We start from the raw sequence: 16,519 nt of genomic DNA on the forward strand, positions 1-16,519 counted from the left end.
AATTTAACTGAAAACTAAAACGTGGAAAAATTCGCGGAATTCTAAAAAAATTCCCGGGTTTTTCCCGGATGAAAAAAATTCCCGGGTTTTTCCCAGCTCTCCCGGGTCGTATACACTTTATAATACGATTGCTCTCTTTGCCTACACCTGCTATACAATGTAATGGGATAGGAATGATGAGATAGGAGGAGAGAGGGGGCCTACATTTCAATGCCCAGAAAATTTTAAAATCCGTTTACCAATACTCCTGAATCTAATAAGCAACATCATATTGTAGTTTCTTCTAAGGACACTGTAAACAGAATTGATAGATGTAACAATAAACCAAGCTCTCTCTCCATCATAATTAAGCAATTGTCATGGAACAGGGAAAAAAATATCAACAGTTTCGAAACAACGTGTAAATTATTTTATTATGTGTATGACACTTTTGTAAATGAGACAGTGTTTGCCAAAAAGTTCACAGCATTTGTACTTCACCATCATTACAAAAGAAGGAAGGAGAGAATGGACCACATTACAGTTGTAATTGGGAATCTCACTCAATACAACATCAAGCACAATGAACATACACCTAATCCATTTATATATACCATCACATTTTAAAAACTGGTAACATTTCATAAACATAATAGCTACTTGATTAAAAAACTGACTGTGCTGTCCAGGAAGCCATCAGCTTCAAGAAAGGTTCTTGCATAAGCACTGCATTTGAAGATGGTGAATCTCAACAGTGTAGTATAACAGGTTTACAATTTCACATTTGCATTAACACAGCTTACACAATGGAGAAAAAAACCAGTGTGCGGTTAAGACACCAGCTTTAAATCCTAGCATGACTCCCTTGGTTTAAAGGAAATGCTGAGAAAAAATCTTTATACTATCACGGTGTGAATCAAGTTACTGCTCTGCTTTCAACAACCTACCTACTTGCCGTGAGACATTTATCTCCATCCTACTACGTTAACTATATTTTGAGGCAGAGAAGGAGTGCTATGTAACAAATAGCAACTTGGTAAAAGTTCTTTCAGTGAAAGATTTAACCCTTTCGCTGCTACAGACATGCTCTTTGCATTCTGTTCTGAGGTGCCTTTCGTTATGGCTGTACTGCTCAAAATGCTGGTGCCTGTGCCAAGAGATGGCGTTCTGGGTGATATGACATACTTATCATCTGATTTTTTGAACACCATAAGGTGAAAAAACATTTGATTTTTGCATATCTTACAGTCCGATATCTTCACTCAATAAAGAACTGATTTTCTCTTCATTATCCGTAATATTTACTGTGCTGCATCAAAGCAAACCATTGCACAAAATTTTAAGAGTGTCTGCAGAGGTAAAAACACATAGCATAAACTTTGCATATGGTTGATTTTAGCTCAGACATTACAGCGAATGAAATGTAGGTACAATATTGAAACTTCAAATAAAGTTGGGAGCAGAAGGATATCTCATTTCATCCTCAAGTTACTAGGTTTTATATCCAAAGGATGCCCATTCACGTCCTTGCTCATAGTGAATTATGTTGTCATAACAATCATCAAGTCTCATAAACCGTTCAAGAAGTCGAAACGAGGTTTCTGGCAAATGATAGCATGCAACAAGCCACATATGTTACAATATTCAAAACTTTTTATTCACCAAGAAACATAAGTAACTCATCCACAGTACTCTTACTACTCAGTGGCTCAGGATGCATTCAGACTGTGGGAAAACCCAAGTGGCGCACGTATACATGTCCAAAAATTGTGAGGAATGTTGTAGCGACACACACACAGCAGCGAAAGGGTTAATTTTTGTTAACATATTGCTTTCATTATTCATTTTAACCAAGGTAGGGCAAGATCTCTGCCAAATAATCATAGTTGAATGGCGTAATTGGATAATTCTACATTTAGAAGTAAATTTTGCTAATGATCACGTAGACAATGCTACTATTCAACAAGTATGAGGAATAGGGTATATGGTTTTCTTTGATAATTTCCATAATTTTGACATTCATTTCAAATTCCTTTACCACTGCACAGTAATGGTCACTTACTGATCAGTGTTCCTGATGATGAAAAAAACTACACAATGTCAGGTTGATGTTCCACTTAGCACAGAATTACTGAAGACAGTAAAAGAGAGGTACCACAAAGCATAAAAAAGCAAAAATTTTCAAGGTAAGCTATGACTCAAGTATACACAAAACATCCTTTTGCTACACAAATTCATTTTGGAAGTTCAATGTTGGTTTAGATCAAAATATTAACACAAATATTACAATGAAAACTAATTAATACATTGCAAATATGAAACATGGGGAAAGGGGCACAGGAAAGAGGGACAGGAGACGTTACATACAGGGAACAGTAACAAACTTTTTTTTTTTTTTTTTTTTTTAAAGGGGGGGGGGGGGGAGGCCATATATGTAGTCAAGCTAAAATTTTAACTCTGATACTATTGTCATTAGTACTTCATTTAGTTTTTAAGTTGATAATAATGTAATAACTGCGACTGGTAACACTAAAGTTACCAACATGAACATACATCCGAAATTCATATTTTTGAAAGCAGTAACACCTATAGCTAACAAAACCCGCACCTAAATAATTATTTTTGTTTTGATCACAGAATAAAAACACCATATTTGTAAGGAAAAATTTACAAATGTAGTAGCTGACCAGTTAGAGGCAGTACCAAGTTTTTTTATATGATGCAGCACTGTTAATATAGTTTATGTGTAGTATGCAATAATTGCAAATGTTATTAAGTATTTGTGATAAGTGGAATCCAACACAGTGCACTTTCAAGTATGAGCAGTGGAAACATTATCAAAATTTAGCTAACAAAGAGTAGGAGAGCTTAGGCCAGGCAATTCCTCGTAACCAGGGTGTGTGTCAATATCGCACACTAAATCCCAAATTTTTCTGTGATGTATTGGACTCCCACCTTCCTCTCAATCCTTCCACATCAACCAATTTCAACCATCAGATACAGCATAGCAACATGACATTTTGTCAATACTTCTGTCACATTAAAAAAAAAAAAAAAAAATTAAAAAAAAAGAGAGTACATGCAAGAGAAATTTATGAAAAATATGAAATATGTGTAACTGCGAAAGCTTTTCAGTTCCATTATCGAATGAATATTCATGATCTTTCTGCTGGTAATTCGATGTACGTAGTGTACACGTGTTTAAGAACCATACAGAAATGTCACCACCATCCTATGAAAATACACGCAGCACCACTATTTCACTGTAAAAAAACATTCAAAACAGAATATTTCTGCAAAATGCTCAGAAAAAAAAGGAAGACACTGCATGTCTTTACAATGGGTACTGATCAGTGAGTAAAAATACCAACACTATACGGGAAATGCACCATTTTTAAAAACAAGAGATGAAAATCTACAAGAATGAATCAAATACAGTTCATAAGAACCCAATAATGAATCTTTGTAAAATAACATTGCTTTAGTATCACAGTGATTTTTATTTTTCACTTGCTCCAGTATATCATGCAAGAGCAAAGCAATGTTGAATGTTAACAACATACTTCAAGAGAATCTGCTATTAAAGACTGACAATTCCATTTCAAAAATGCTGCCATTAATCTACTTATCTTCAGATAATATCACAGAAACAGTTACGTCAACACCAATAATAACTCAAACTTCATGTAAAAACATTTCTTACAATAAATTACATACTGTTTATCTGTCTGGCCTTTTCTGCTTCAAATCCTATGTACATACATCCAAACAGCAGAGCACAAACATTACTTATAATAAATTAATAAGGATGTCCATAATTCACATTCAAACAAGTCCTTACACTCACACAACTCCATTGTAAATAGGCTACAATGAAAGTTCAGGTCTTGTCACTTTTCTGTGCACTAATATGAAACTTTTTACAAATGTAAAAAAGTAAAAAATAATTGGCAAGTCGTGATTTTACACTTAATTCACACTAATGGTGCCTGACAGGCATTTTGTCCTAGGAACATCATTTATGTCATCCTTGTTTAACTGCAGGCCCATGCAATTCAATGAAACTTTCCAGAGACTGTGGTACATGTCCTTGATAGGTCAGGTTGAAAGATTTCACAGCTTTTGCAGCCATGCACTTTAAACTTAACTTTGTTTGGGTTCGCAGAATTATTTCTGCCACACCTGTAACACACAATGTCAAAATATGTAAGAACAATACCAAAGTAACAACTACACTATATGTGTACCTTCTAAGGTTCCACACATTTTAATGTATAGGACTGTAAGGCTGTCTCATAAGTTCATTTGTTTTGCCCACAAGTCATCTATAGCTACTGAAAACTCTGCACATAACTGCCCCCCCCCCCCCTCCAAGTAACACAGTTGCCTAACCATCCCTCTGATACAGAGTTCAATAACCTGAATAGGATATGCCAGTGTGTGTTTGTGCTGGTGGTGCATGGAACAGCAAGAAAATGTGTTTACAAGCTATGGAAAGCCAGAAGGAATATTTCTGACATCTCACTGCTTACACACTACCTTACTATCATAAGGGGAAAATGGCCTCACAATGCCAGCATACAATTTGTGCTGAATACAGAGCTGATGCAGTAACAGCTCAAGCTTGTCAAAAGTGGTTTAGTTATTTTGAGCTGGGAATTTCGCCCTAACAGACAAACCGTAATCTAGAAGGGGGGTGAGGGGAATGATTATGGGTGTGAAACATAATAATTACATGGTAGTTAGCAATCTACAAATGACAATGTAGGTATTGGCATTGGAGCTCAATGTCGTTCATTCTACTGCAGCCAGAAACTGAAGCCGGTTTACATAAATATTCACAATGTATTGGTTCCTCGTGAACTGAGTGAAGCAAATTTGATTCCGCACTTGTCCATCTGTGACTCCTTATTGAGATACAATCAGAATGCTGCTTTCATGGAATGGCTGGTTACTGGATATGAGACATGGATAATGTACAATAACACCCGAAAGAGTAAATCGTGGTGCAAGATAGGGCAGCCACCACTAATGGTTCCTAAACTGGGGCTGCATCCAATAAAGGTACTGCTTTGGTGGGTTTACAAAGGCATCAGGCATCTTGTATTACAAACTACTTCTGAATGACACTATCACTTCTGAGAAACACCGTTCGCAGTTGGATCGTCTCAAGGCAGCTATTGATGAGAAATGACCAGACTTGGGACATGATGCTTCCAGAGAAATGGCAATGTATTGTCGACAATAATGGTGTATACTGTAGAAAGTAAATAGTTTATTATACTGTGCACGGCCCTGTGTGTGAAGTGTGTAAGCTGTGCTGCAGTGAGGTGTGTTTCCAGCCATTCTTTGTGATTGCACTGTAATGAAAAGTGAACAAACTTATGAGACAACCCAATATTTCCACCAGTCTTCCATAAATCACCATAAAATTTCATTTACTATATACTTTGAAAATTCAGCACTTTTTCACACAATTATTATGTGTGATCTCAATTTTATTTCCATTTTTCCCCTCACTTAAGTCAGTGTAGGTTAGGAACCTGCACATGTCATAATTACTTTCATCTCTGCTCTTCACACTCTGGTAGTTTTGTATTTCCAGCAAAACACACTTTAACTGTTATTTTCACCCACCTGTGGCTGCAAACATCAATTCATTCTTTTTTCCAGTACTGGTGCTAACAAGCATATATAAGCTTTAACAAATATTGTTGTCATAATTGTATATTTTTTAGATAAAATGTAAAAATCCAAATACTTAGACACAAACTTATTCCACAGAAAATTAAATAAAACCATTTAATATTACACATTTTTAAAACAGATTAAAAAGTATAAAATTATTTCTCCTAGTCCCATGCAGATTCCTTACCCTATACAGGTAATCTCGAAAATTTGTGCTTATGAATTTTTAACAGCTATGACAGTGCTTGTAAAAGTAATATGAAAAATGTGGGGTGCATGTAATAGATAATTGATTAATGAATAGTTCACCAAAGTTTCTCAACAACTACTCTCTTCGCTCCTTACTATTATCTGCTGCATGTACCCCACATTCTTTCATTTTAAATTATACAGCTATTGTCATGGCTATTAAAAATTCAAAGGTAGCAATTTTAAGAATTATCTGTATGAGATTAGGAATCTGTATCGGGCAAGTAGAAATTATTTTGTACTTTTTAGTGCATTTTACAAACATGTTATATTAATACGTTTTTTTATTTAACCAATTTCTCGTTTTTAGTCTTAGGTGTGTGAAATTTTTCAATCAATTTCAAACATTTTGTTGAGACTGCGACAGACATGTGGTAAATTTCATGTTTATTTCAGTTTCTCTTCATCTGACTCAACCCATATATTGCTTCCTACTGTGTATACACTGAGGGGAGAGAAGTCATGGGATACCTCCTCATATCATTTCGAACCCTCTGCCAGTCACTTAAATGTGATTTGCAGAGTATCCATGTAGATGAAGGTAGACGAACCTCTTTTTGTGTGGTGCAATGCAACAACTTGATGTGGTGTGGACTCAATAAGTCACTGGAAGTCCCCTGCAGAAATACTGAGTCATGCTGCCTTTATGACCATCTATAATGGTGAAGGTGTTGCTGGTGCACAATTTTGTGAACGAACTGACCTCTTGATTATGTCCCCATAAATGTTGAATGGGATTCATGTTGTGCAATCTGTGTGGCCAACTCATTAGCTTGAACTGTCCAGAATGTTCTTTAAACCAATAGTGAACAACTGTGGTGCAGTGACATGCCAGATTATCATCCATGAAAGTCCATCGCTGTATGGATCATGAAATCCTTGAATGACTGTAAATAGTCTCCAAGTAGCTAAGCATAACAACTTCCAGTCAATGATCAGCTTAGTTGAACTAGAGAACGAAGTTCATTCCACACAAACACAGCCCACACTGTTATGGAGACACCATCAACTTACACAGTGCTGAGTTGACAAATTGGGTCCATGGGTTTATGGAGCCTGCAACACATTCTCACTCTACCATCGGCTATTACCAACTGTAATCAGAAGTCATCTGACCATGCCACAGTTTTCCAGTCTGTTATCAATGACAACTTTATGCAAACGCCACGACTCTCAAGTTGGTCGTTACCTTAAGGTCTTCGTCCACTGCGCTGTTCATGGTGAGAGGTAAAGTTTGAAATTTGGTATCCTAGACACACACTTGACACTGCTGATCTCAGAATATTGTATGCCCTAACAATTTCCAAAATGGAATATCCAATGCATCTAGTTCCAATTGCCATTCCATGTTTAAAGTCTGTTAATTCTTGTCATGCAGCAATAATCACATCAAACACCTTCACACATGAATCACCTGAGTACAAATGACAGCTGCCGTTTTATACCTTGTGTACATCACACTACTGCCATGACTTTTCTCACCTCAGTGTATATCACAAAAATATCATGAACATAAAAAATATGAGACTTAAGCTCTCAAGGAGGCTTACCAATAATTGTTCTTACCACGATACACTTGTGACTGGAACAGCAAAGCGGGAAATAACAGTGGTACACAAACTACCTTTCACCACACACCATACAAGGAGGCAAGTTAATATTGCACTGTCATCCGGGTGTCAGCTGTGTTGAAAGTTTCAGGTCCCTAGCGTATTGGGAAGTTATAATGTAATTGGATCAATTAAAAAAAAAAATATACTCGCCAAGTGGTGGCAGGACAACACACACATAAAAAGGGGTTTACCTTCCATGTGTGTTGTCCTGCCTCTGCTTGGCGAGCACATTTTTTATCTATCCTATTACATTTTACTAAAAAACAATTATTTTTGTTGTTATATTAGCATCAGTGTGTGGAACCTTATTCTGTTGTAGATGAAATGATGTGAAGATAACAAGATCTTCTTGTAAATGAATATAAAATTTAGGAAAAGTGATCTTTCTGACATGATCCCTTGCAATTACAGTGAGCCGCTTGCTGGATTTAATCCCACTTCACAAAAAATAGCTTATACACAATTTTCTCAACCTTTAAGAATGTAGAATCTCAAATTGATAAAAATGGCTACAATGTTTTGACTTGTGCAGCAATGTGTTGAGCCTAGAACACTTTTCACTGTCACATTTTGGCATAAGATGTTTCAGAAAATACTAGGAAATTAAGTTCCTATGTAAAGCCAATGAGCAGGTCCACACACTCCATCTAGTCTGTTGAGTATCATTTCAGTATTGGAAATACAACGTCTGTTCAAATAATTCTGGAACATTCGTAATACTGTGCCAATGGTATGTTGGAGAAAAATGCAGTTAGCATCCTTCCACATGCCTGTGTTTAATGTGTAACAGCCAGAAGTTTCATTGTTGTTTGTCTGTTCTTCTCGTTCAGTGCTGTATTGAGTAGAATGTCGTGCCTCACACTTTGCAAATTTCAAGATGTCACATTCTCCATTCAATTTTTCATGAAACTCAAGAAAACCATAAGCCTATGGTGATGAATGCTTAAGCCGTATTTGGTGTTATGAATGGTTCACATGGTTTAAAGATGGCCGGACAGAAGTTAAACATGACCCTTGTTCAGGACACCCTTCTACGCCTGCTGAAGATGCTCATGTCAGGAACATCAACGAAATTGTGTGTGCCAATCGTAGACTGACTGTCCAAGAGAACGCAGAAGAATGCAACATTTCAGGATGACACAGGATCTTAGAATGCATCATGTTGCTGCAAAGTTTGTCCCATGGCTCATGAGTCAAGACCACAAAGACCTTCGCCTCATACTCTGTAAAGAGCTTTCGGATTGTGCAAATGAGAACAAGATGTTCCTTAAGAGAATCTTAACTGGTGATGAGATGTGGGCCTATGGTTATGATGTTGAGACCAAGTTTCAATCTTCACAACGGATCAGGAAACGTTCTCCAAGATCAAAAGAAGCTCTTCAGGCCTGGTCAAGTGTCAAAGCCATGCTTATAGTTTTCTTTGGCTTTGAAAGATTAGTTTATCGTAAATTCAAGCCGTAGGGAAAAACTGTTAATTGATGGTACTAACAGAATGTGTTGTGATGCCTGTGAGAAAATGTGAGACGGAAACTGCCTGAAATGTGGCAAGACAATTCAAGGCTCTTGTATCACGATCACACACCTGCACATTCATCCTTGCCTACTGGACAAAAAAAGAAATGACTGTGCTAATCACTGTGCTGCCACATCCTCCATACTTTGGTTTTTATTTCTAAAGTTGAAAAAGGAAGAAGACTTGCAACAATAGACGAGATAAAAGAAAATTTTCAGATGGCGCTTCACTTGTTCCAGCAAGATACATACCAAGGCTGCTTCCAGAAGTGGAAATGGAGTTGGGAGGGTGTATCAATTGCGGAGTACAATATTTCGAAGGATACTGTACACAATAAGTAACAGATAAATGCAGAAAAAATTTTTGGACGAAGTTCCAGAATTTTTTGAACAGACCTCATAAATGATAGGCAAAATATCAAATTCCGCTGTGTCATCCTCAGACAATAGGCTGATTTGGAGGGGCACCTGGTCAGCACACCAATCTTCTGGCCGTTGTCAGTTTCCATGACTGGACCCGCTACTTCTAAATCAAGTAGCTTTTCAATTGGCCATAGGAGGGCTGAGTGCACCCCAGTTGGCAACAGCACTTGGCAGACTCACAGTCACTCATCCAAGTGCTAGCCAAGCCAGACAGCACTTCACTTCAGTGATCTGATGGAAACAGGTGTTACCAAATCCAGCTGAAGGCATGGGCAGGGCACACACCAAGGGGGGGGGGGGGGGGGGGGGGGTAGACGTATATACGAGGTGCATTCAAGTTCTAAGGCCTCCGATTTTTTTTCTAATTAACTACTCACCCGAAATCGATGAAACTGGCGTTACTTCTCGACGTAATCGCCCTGCAGACGTACACATTTTTCACAACGCTGACACCATGATTCCATGGCAGCGGCGAAGGCTTCTTTAGGAGTCTGTTTTGACCACTGGAAAATCGCTCAGGCAATAGCAGCACGGCTGGTGAATGTGCGGCCACGGAGAGTGTCTTTCATTGTTGGAAAAAGCCAAAAGTCACTAGGAGCCAGGTCAGGTGAGTAGGGAGCATGAGGAATCACTTCAAAGTTGTTATCACGAAGAAACTGTTGCGTAATGTTAGCTCGATGTGCGGGTGCGTTGACTTGGTGAAACAGCACACGTGCAGCCCTTCCAGGACGTTTTTGTTGCAGTGCAGGAAGGAATTTGTTTTTCAAAACATTTTCGTAGGCTGCACCTGTTACCGTAGTGGCCTTTGGAACACAATGGGTAAGGATTACGCCCTCGTTGTCCCAGAACATGGACACCATCATTTTTTCAGCACTGGCGGTTACTCGAAATTTTTTTGGTGGCGGTGAATCTGTGTGCTTCCATTGAGCTGACTGGCGCTTTGTTTCTGGATTGAAAAATGGCATCCACGTCTCATCCATTGTCACAACCGACGAAAAGAAAGTCCCATTCATGCTGTCGTTGCGCGTCAACATTGCTTGGCAACATGCCACACGGGCAGCCATGTGGTCGTCGAATGACACTTTTCGCATTTTCAGGTCGTCATGCAGGATTGTGTGCACAGAACCCACAGAAATGCCAACTCTGGAGGCGATCTGTTCAACAGTCATTCGGCGATCCCCCAAAACAATTCTCTCCACTTTCTCGATCGTGTCGTCAGACCGTCTTGTGCGAGCCCGAGGTTGTTTCGGTTTGTTGTCACACGATGTTCTGCCTTCATTAAACTGTCGCACCCACGAACGCACTTTCGACACATCCATAACTCCATCACCACATGTCTCCTTCAACTGTCGATGAATTTCAATTGGTTTCACACCACGCAAATTCTGAAAACGAATGATTGCACGCTGTTCAAGTAAGGAAAACGTCGCCATTTTAAGTATTTAAAACAGTTCTCATTCTCGCCGCTGGCGGTAAAATTCCATCTGCCGTACAGTGCTGCCATCTCTGGGACGTATTGACAATGAACGCGGCCTCATTTTAAAACAATGCGCATGTTTCTATCTCTTTCCAGTCCGGAGAAAAAAAATCGGAGCCTTAGAACTTGAATGCACCTCATAGGCCCAGAAAATAGGTGGGAGAGGGAAAACTCAAGTCCACAGAGAAGAGCCCGGACGTGAACCACAATTGGACACCCTGACAGGGGCCGTCGTTCTGGATGATGGACAAATGAGTTGGGGAACAGGAGGCGGTAATTTGGATGCCCGGGCAAGCTACAAACATGTGCAGCATAAGCGGCCAGTAGACATTGGTGGCAGATCCGCAATGGAAGGACACCAGCCTATACAAATATGCTGTTTACAGAGCTGGTGCGGAAAGGTCTAGTTGCAAGTCGGATCCCGCAGTCAAGCAACTGCAACGTGGAAGTCGATGCCAAACCGTAAGCCAGGCTCCCATAATCAAGACGGAACTGAATCAAGGCCTGATACAGTCGTAGAAGGGTAGACTGATCGGCACCCCAGCTGGTGTGACTCAGGCAAAGGAAGAATTTTAAGATGGAGATTGTTTAAGCTGCCGAATATGAGGGAGCCAAGTCAACTGGACATCAAAAAGCAAGCCCAAAAACCGATGGGTCTCCACCACGGCAAGAGGTTTGCCGTCAAGATAAAACCGTAGCTCAGGGTGAACACTACGACACCAGCAGAAATGCACGATGCGGGTCTTGGTGGCTGGGAACTGGGAGCCGTGCGTGACAGCCCACGACTGCGCCCAGCGGATAGCGCCCTGTAGCTGCTGTTCAGCAACCGCAATGCCAGTGGAGCTATAGTACAGGTAAATGTCATCAGCATACAAAGATGCCGATACGGACGTTCCCACAGCTGCAGCTAGCCCACTGATAGAAACTAAAAAGAGGCAGACACTCAAGACGAGGCCTTGCGGGACCCCAATCTCCTGGACTTGGGAGGAACTATTGGAGAGACCAACTTGCACGTAGAAGGAACAAAGCGACAGAAAAGTTTGAATAAAAATTGGGAACGGACCCCTAAGATTCCACCCATGAAGCGTGGTGAGGATGTGATGTCGCAATGTTGTATCATATGCCTTCCGCATGTCAAAAAAGATGGCAACCAGATGCTGATGGCGGGCAAATGCCGTACGAATGGCAGACTCTGTACAGACCAGATTATTGGTGGCAGAGTGGCCCTTATGGAACCCAACCTGAGACAGAGGCAGAAGGTCCCGAGACTCATGTAGCCAACTGAACCTCCGGCTCACCAAGCGTTCGAGCAACTTGCACAGAACGTTGGTGCGGCTAATGGGGCGGTAGCTGTCCACCTCCAGTGGGTTCTTGCCAGGCTTCAACACTTGGTCGATAATGCTTTCCCGCCACTGAGATGGGAACTCGCCCTCAACCCAGATATGGTTGAAAAGGTCTAGGAGGTATCACTGGCAGTTCACCGAGAGGGGTTTGAGCATCTGACAGTGGATGCAATCTGGCCCAGGAGCCGTATCAGGGTAGGCAGCTAGGGCGCTTTGGAATTCCCACTCACTGAATGGAGCATTGTACAATTCGGGGTGGCACATATGGCATGAAAGGCTCCGACATTCCAACTGCCCTTTCAGGGAGCAGAAGGCCAGTGGATAATTCGTAGAAGCAGAACTCTGAGCAAAATGCTCTGCTATGAGTTCAGCAATCGTGTTTGATTCAGTACAGACTGCTCCATTCAGGGAAAGCCCAGGGATGCTGACATGGGTGTGATAGCCATAGAGCCGCCTAATCTTGGTCCAAACCTGCGATGGAAAGGTATGGACACCAATGGTGGAGACATACCTTTCCCAGCACTCCTGCTTCCGACGGTGAATAAGGCAGTGGGCTCAGGCATGGACCCGTTTAAAGGCAATGAGGTGTTCCACAAGTCGTCACACTCCATTGGACAGAGGGTAGAAGGCAAGGGCTGCAGACCAAAAGGTTGATGGCTGAGTATGTGCCATACGCCACACTGAAATGAGTGGAGGCACCATTATTTAAGAGAGAAAGGTCAAGCTGTGCCAACACTTGCTCAACGACAGTGCCTCAGCCTGTTGCCACCAATCCACCCCACAAAGGGTTATAGGTGTTAAAGTCGCCAAGTAACAGAAAAGGTGGTAGCAGTTGGGCTTTCAGCGCAGCCAATACATGCTGTGGGATATCACCATCCAGTTGAAGATAGAGACTGCAGACAGTAACAGCCTGAGGTGCCCACACCCTAACAGTGACAGCCTCTACAGGTGTTTGAAGAGGGACACACTCACTGTAAAGAGTGTTAAGGACACAGGTGCAGACTCCACCAGATACGCTATCACAAGCAGCCCGATTCTTATAATAACCCCGATAGCCATGGAGGGTGGGGGTTCGCATCGTCAGGAACCAAGTTTCCTAGAGAGCAATGCAGAAGAAAGGGTGAAGGCTGAGAAGTTGTTGGAGCTCAGCAAGATGGTGGAAAAATCTGCCGCAATTCCACTGGAGGATAATAGCATTGTGAGGCTGGGAAGGCATTGAACATTCAATGAGGCGGTTTACACCTCAGGGTCACCTGCTGCCACCGACTCACTGCCTGAACAATCTATATCTATCGTGTCTGAGGGTCCGGTGAGGTCTAGATCCTCAGCAGATGCCACAATCTCTTGTAGGTAGTGGTGGTGTGAGTTCCACTGCAGTGTCTTGGCTTTTGCGGGTCTTTTGCTTTTTTGGTTTCTCTCGCTGCCCGTTAGGTTTGCCCTGCTGGGAGGGCTTCACTGATTCAGTCTCAGGGACTAAGGAGGACCGTGAAGCCCTATGACGAGCTACCTATGGTTGCTTCAGTCACTGGCGGGTGTCAGCTGTACCACTGGTGAGAACCTGGGAAGTGAGTGACTCAAGGACCCTAGCAAGAGGAGTCGAAGAAGTGGTATGCTGCTCCGGCTTAGAAGTGGGGATAGATGTCCCAGATGGTTGAGGGGGTGTTTTTCCTGAAGTAGTTGGTGCAGGAGCAACAGGGAGGGTAGAGGCCCCACGGTCGAGGAGGGGGGGATGTAGTCTTATGGCTCGGAGAGCTGACTGGGATTCGCTGAACTGATGGGGCTATCACTGTTGTCATAATGGTGCATAAGAGGAAGTCATTCGCACAGGATGGAGTTGTTTGAATTTCCTCTTAGCCTCAGTGTAGGTCAGTCGGTTCAGGGTCTTGTTTTTCCATGATTTTTCTTTCTTTCTGTAAAATCCTGCAGTCTGGCAAGCAAGGTGAATGATGCTCTCTGCAGTTGAGACAGATGCAGACATGCCAACTTTCAAAAGTGAAAAGTCAGGAGAATTTTAGCAGTGTACTATTGTGAATTACAACACATCTCTGATGATTAAAGTTGCAATAATTCCATACCTGTAAGAACTCAATTACATTTGCTTTATTATTTGCATGTAAATAGCAAATAATGGACATACCTGAGCCTTCAGACTTTATAATTTATCATTCAACATGCTGAACAACATGAATGATGAGCTCTGCAGGTTTCCTTGGATCAGGGTGTCTACGGGGACATGGAAAAAAATTCCCGGATTTTTCCCGGATATCCCGTTTAAAAAATATGCTTTTTCCTGGGCGAAAATACACTTTTTCCGTGCTAAGTGACAGTAGGTTTTCCGTAGATTTTCCCTCGGAACTGCAAAACATATGAATACTTTGAATGGTTAACGTTTCATACACTCGTGAAGAACTTCCCAGAAAAAAAAATTTAAAAAAATAAATAAAGACGGGGGAGAGAAGTTTTAGAAAGACTTTTAATGAAACAAAGGAAAGAAGTTTTGGAAAGACCTTTAATTTGCAGCAACATATATGCTTCATATTTCCGTATTATGAAAGAATAAATTCGAATTGCACCAAACACGGCGCGTTAGTTTCCGGAGCGTTGAAACTGAGGTTGCGATGTCCTTTTGTAAGTCAATCATATCTCATGCCACGTGATTTCGCCAGCCGATGACAACAGATATTGAGAGCATAGGACACGTGTAATGGTCACCCAATAGCAAGATCTCTGGTTACGTAGCGTGAACACACAAAGAGGAAAAGTTAAGTGTTTATATTAATGTACATAGTATGGCTACAAGAAAAGCTAAGCTTTCACATATAATATTTATCTCCAAGATCAACAAGCTACAACAGAAGCTAAGATTTCACATGTAATATTGATATTTTTTGCGTGTGTTATACTTTAAGATGCATCACACAAATGTGCCAGTAAATTTAAAATAATGACATAAATGTCTGGGCTCGAAATTCTTGTAAGTGGCTCATCCTCAGACTGTTCAGTTTGAAACGCTCTGTGATTTAAAAATCCATCCCACTTTCTCACATATAACATAATTCATCTTGCGTAAAAAGAAATTACTTTGAAAATAACGTTTTCTAACCACCGTTCGCAATACTATCCGGAGACAAATAGAAATAGTTTCGATTTACCAGTTGCCAGAGAGCGCCAGAAAATAGGCATTATCGGACGTGCGCAGCTGCAGTGGTGTAGGAAGCCCGCATGTTCGTATGTATAAAGCACTAAGAGAGCTTACATTACACTCTAAAAGAAACAGGGCTTCAGAGGATACTCCCAAGAGCATCGGAATTTCGTAAACCATGCTAAAATGCGTAATTCAGCTTGAAGTGCACATTGGTTTTTTCCAGATTCACAATGAAGTAGGTGCCCTAAGCTTTTCAGTGTGGTTTTTGGGATGTAAATTTTTTTGGAGTACCAGTACTCCACGCTCTAATTTTGGTTCTTTATTATGGCAGAAGGCGATAACGTGGACTTGAAATTCAGCATACAGTTAGAACTAGTCAATAATGCGGAATGAAACACTTTGTTTCAAATAAAGTGATTGCCTCAGCGGAAAGATTAATAAAGCCACATTTCTTTAGCGAACTTGCAAAAATAACTTCATTGTTCTGCAAGGCGATTAATGCTTGACTGCTATTAACTTGGAAATTAAATAAAATCGGAAGACTGAAACTAATAATATATATTTTTGACCTCCGTAATTATGTGAATGTATTTTAATTCACTTGATAGCTCCCGGCCACAGAAATCCGTTTTGTTTCCATTTGACGTGTGAGCTGTAAACAAAGAGAAGCAGCGAAATGACGTGACTTAAACACGGGTCACGTGGAGACCAACCCCCTCCCCACTACAACCCGGACAACACTGCGCATGCACGAATCTGGCAGCTAGGGCGCGCGAGAAAAATTTTCCTTGTTTGCATCTGGCTGCTTGCTACTTCTGCCGATACAGCTAACAGCCATCAAGTGGTGGGAAGCGGGAAAAGGTACTGCTTACACGCGAGTCAACTGCGCATGCACATCAGCCCGCTTGCAACTGGTCAAACGAACCTAATGTGAACAGTTGTGGCGCCATGCTCATAGCAAGCAGTTTATTGTTACGAAGATTACATAGTCTTCACCCTACTGCCTTTGACATACTGTTGTTATTTGCAGACGCTTGTGCGAGCATGATGTTTTGTTGTTGTAAATTGCGCATTTCCTTTGCCACTAAGG

General features: G+C 41.0%; 1 protein-coding gene across 1 annotated transcript in view; it reads right to left on the reverse strand.

Annotated features, from left to right (window-relative positions):
- Positions 1-2,383: 2,383 nt before the first annotated feature.
- The window catches only part of LOC126481117 (protein fem-1 homolog B), a 67,718-nt gene continuing 53,582 nt past the window's right edge, over positions 2,384-16,519 (reverse strand). Inside the window, exon 10 of the mRNA XM_050104651.1 lies at positions 2,384-4,161. Coding sequence (XP_049960608.1) covers positions 4,004-4,161 — 158 coding nt within the window. The 3' untranslated portion in view covers positions 2,384-4,003. The remainder of the gene's footprint in view (positions 4,162-16,519) is intronic.

Source organism: Schistocerca serialis, chromosome 5 (genome assembly GCF_023864345.2).
Source record: "Schistocerca serialis cubense isolate TAMUIC-IGC-003099 chromosome 5, iqSchSeri2.2, whole genome shotgun sequence".
In the NCBI taxonomy this organism is placed as follows: Eukaryota; Metazoa; Arthropoda; class Insecta; order Orthoptera; family Acrididae; genus Schistocerca; species Schistocerca serialis.